Genomic DNA, 3330 nt, shown 5'->3' with positions numbered 1-3330 from the left:
GTATCACAAAAATATGCCTGAAACCGGCTCAGATTTATCATTTGAAGAACTTCTGGCCAACGCCATACTTGCAAGCGGAGTGTGTTGTTTACTATTTACATTGGACAAACGGCATAGAAGGTAGTTTGTGATTGGCTGAGGGCCTTGCAGCTAAGCCAAACTTCATTGTTAGTCGTCTTCTGATTGGCTATAGTTACGTAGCAACTTTTGATATAAATTCTCATTTTTGGTTACAGTATCCCCAAATTCACGATTGCCGACAATCAAATTATGTTACAATTTAATAGTATTGACATTTTTGTGCAAAAGCCAGGTAGCCCGGATTGGTGGGTCACAGAATTGAACGTTTTCGATCCTCAACCCACGGTCTACCAGGCCTAATTTGGGGTTACTCACTCTCTATTGAGGTTAGTGCGCTCCATACCTAATTTAATTTGCGTACCATACTCGACTTTCTATTTTTTTTTTTTTCAGAAGAAATCCTGAACATGTCTCAAGAGGTTACTGCTTGTTTTCTATGTTAATCAACATGCATAAAAAACAGTAAACATCCCAAGAATTATGTCCTACTTCCAATTATAAAAATTCCTCTATAAAATATACATTTGTTAGTTCTCCAGTAACGACCTAACATGGCCTACAAATCTGTGATCCTCATCTTTCATTGAACTTCCATGAACTTCAAGGGAAAGTGGAACCGGCATAATAGATGTCGGTAATGAAGTCTCGACCACACCAAGTTGGTTGTCAGCATTCTTTTGTGAAGAGTTTGTGTTGATCTGGGAGAAAAAGTCTGTGTTTGTCGGGAGGTTGCTGGTGCCAGCCATATTTTCTGCGTTGGATGCATTGGGTGAGAGTTGATCATGGCCAAGATCATCAACAGAATCCAGGGATTCTACGTCACCTGATGCATCTGATGTCTGGCCGTTTGCTATTTCTGCAGCAAAATAAACAATAGGAATCAGTAAAATGCTTGTTAATGACAATTACAAAATGTTGAAGACCTTTGCTTTTGTTATTAGATTCAAAACTCCAGATTCATTTCATATGGTCATACATAAAAACATTTGATATTTGTTTTCATGGGTAGAAAAATATTAAAATATTATTTTAATAATATGACATTATAGGCTTGCACATAACTAAAAATTCTATCTATATATCTATCTTTGTTTGGGAAAGGAATAAGACTTTTTATGTCAATTTGCATGTGATTATAATACAGTTGACCTTGCCCAAGTCAAATCCAAAATGCCACTAAAATATTATTTGATTAATGGAAAGCACAACAATTTGGCTGTAAAATTAGATCGACTTCGAAATTATTCAACTTGTGCAAAGTTGACTTCGGTAAGTTTAACTGTACTTCTATACAATTTACCGTTCATTTTAACTCAAAGGTTGTACTGAAGTATTTGTATGGACATGCTGATTAAACTGATACTAAACATTATCAACTACTTTTTTTAATTTGAAGTTTTTCTTTAATGCTTTCATTTGATATACTCTATCCCTAACTATCACCATATCCTGGCACAGTCTCTGGGTTTTTGTCATAATTGTTTCGTATGTTTTATCTTTTGATATTTTAAAGTTTGATTATAATTGTTGTCCCTGTGTTGCATATTAATTTTATTTTTAAATTGTTGTTCCCTGTTTTTGAATGCAATATTTTGTTCTATAACTATGGAATTTTATTATTATTCTTGCAATTTTAATGATTTTACTATGGATTATTTTAAAATGTTCTCATATTAATATTACATTACAGTTTGGATTTTATATATTTCTATTTGAATTGTCTTTAAAGAGGGCCTCTTAAAGTCAGCATTGTTGTTAGAACCACCCTCTCAACAGATTACTGAATAAATAAATATATATTGTAATATGTATTGAAACAAAGTGATGAAAGTTTGAGAATACAGTATTCGAGGGGAATATTGGGTCTGATAAGACAAACTGTATGTAAGTTACAGAAGGTGCCTGATAATAATATTAACAAATGTATTTATTTGTTAGATTCCTTACCTCTTGCTTTCCGTTTTCTATCTTTCCTTCTGTTTGCAAACCAATTATATACATTCATAGGGGTGATCACTCTATGTTCCCCACATATATCCTCTGTTGAAATAAAACGGGACACAATGTAATATGTTATTTGTTATATATGTGCAAGTCAAATGGCCGAGTGGTTAAGGCAGGGGCGTTGCAACATACAGCCACAATATCGGCGCTGGTTCGAACAGCACGTTCTCCTATGGTTCTGGATGTGTAAAAAGTCTTCTCGGATAAGGACTATAAACCGAAACCCAGTGTACACAAGCAGAAGCCCCACCTGACAGCTGAGAGCCCAAAACACAACTGCCACACCAACCACTCCTACTTATGGTCATGTATAAAAACAATTGTGCTTGTGTCCTCATTTTAAAATAAACTTACCTGACATAATTTTTTATTGGTTTTGTAAAAATGAAAATACTGAAACCATTTTAACACCCTTTTTTCAATTATGCTTAAGTCATGCAAATAGCTCAATGTTGTGATTGCACCACCCCTTATACTGCAGGTGTTCATCCACTTTGTGCTTTAAAAAAATTCCAATGTCTCAGTTCTAGACATTTTTAAAAAGGACAACGATCAACTTTTATTTATATAGTCTAACCCCGGTATTCTTAAAACAAACTTTAGTCGTATTTTGAGTTAAAACTTAAAAATTACGTCATTTCGTATTCTTAAAACGGACTTCGACTAGCACTCCGACTAAATGACGTGAACCTCGACTAACATGATACCTCGCAGTCCGAATTTTTTAGTCAGCCTATGGTCAGGCTAAATAGCCGACTTGAAATATTTACCCCACTAAAAACGTGTTTTTGTAACTCACGAGAAAGTGAAACGAATAAAAACGATTGTATACGCAGGTTTGATATAACTTCGGTGTGTTAAACAAAAGAGGCATCAATTTTAGCTTCCAAAAGGAGAAATTAACATGTTTTCCTAACCGCATGCGGTAGTTCCTGATTTGCACGTAATCCCCTCGCATTGCAATCACCTATCTTCACCATAACAACAACAACAAAGATGGCGCCACCCTTGCTCGGGCTCAACTATAATAGCTCTCCAAAGAAAGCAAATTTTCAGTGAATGTTCAAATTCTTTATCGTAATATGTTAACAACTAATATAGTTATTTATTTAAAAAAATTAATTAAGCGAATGATGGTCTATTATGGATTATGAGGAAATAAGTTTTTGACCCACAGACGGCAGCTTAATATTACCGGATCTCTAAAATTTCGTCTGCTATTAAAGCTTGCCAGTCGTCTTCATT

The 3330-nt window shown here is 34.6% G+C and overlaps 1 protein-coding gene across 1 annotated transcript; it reads right to left on the bottom strand.

Annotated features, from left to right (window-relative positions):
• Positions 1-249: 249 nt before the first annotated feature.
• LOC117123714 lies at positions 250-2157 on the bottom strand. Its single transcript, XM_033269729.1, has 2 exons — positions 2029-2157; positions 250-937 (listed from the first exon to the last, which is right to left on the bottom strand). Exons 1-2 carry the CDS (start codon positions 2084-2086, stop codon positions 609-611), a joined length of 387 nt encoding a protein of 128 aa, XP_033125620.1. The 5' UTR covers positions 2087-2157; the 3' UTR covers positions 250-608.
• Positions 2158-3330: the final 1173 nt, after the last annotated feature.

This window comes from Anneissia japonica, unplaced genomic scaffold, assembly GCF_011630105.1.
Source record: "Anneissia japonica isolate Jap-2015-1 unplaced genomic scaffold, ASM1163010v1 scaffold101579_len4137_cov102, whole genome shotgun sequence".
Taxonomy (NCBI): domain Eukaryota; kingdom Metazoa; phylum Echinodermata; class Crinoidea; order Comatulida; family Comatulidae; genus Anneissia; species Anneissia japonica.
The sequence above is the reverse complement of the archived record's forward strand: the minus strand, read 5'-3'. Positions and strand labels throughout refer to the sequence as shown.

What these genes read in the sequence shown, in the direction of transcription:
- LOC117123714 (XM_033269729.1), bottom strand. Translation starts at nt 2,086, where the DNA reads ATGAATGTATATAATTGGTTTGCAAACAGAAGGAAAGATAGAAAACGG. An exon ending in TAGAAAACGGAAAGCAAGAG is followed by an intron (nt 938 to 2,028) that starts GTAAGGAATCTA and finishes ATTTTGCTGCAG; the next exon opens with AAATAGCAAACGGCCAGACA.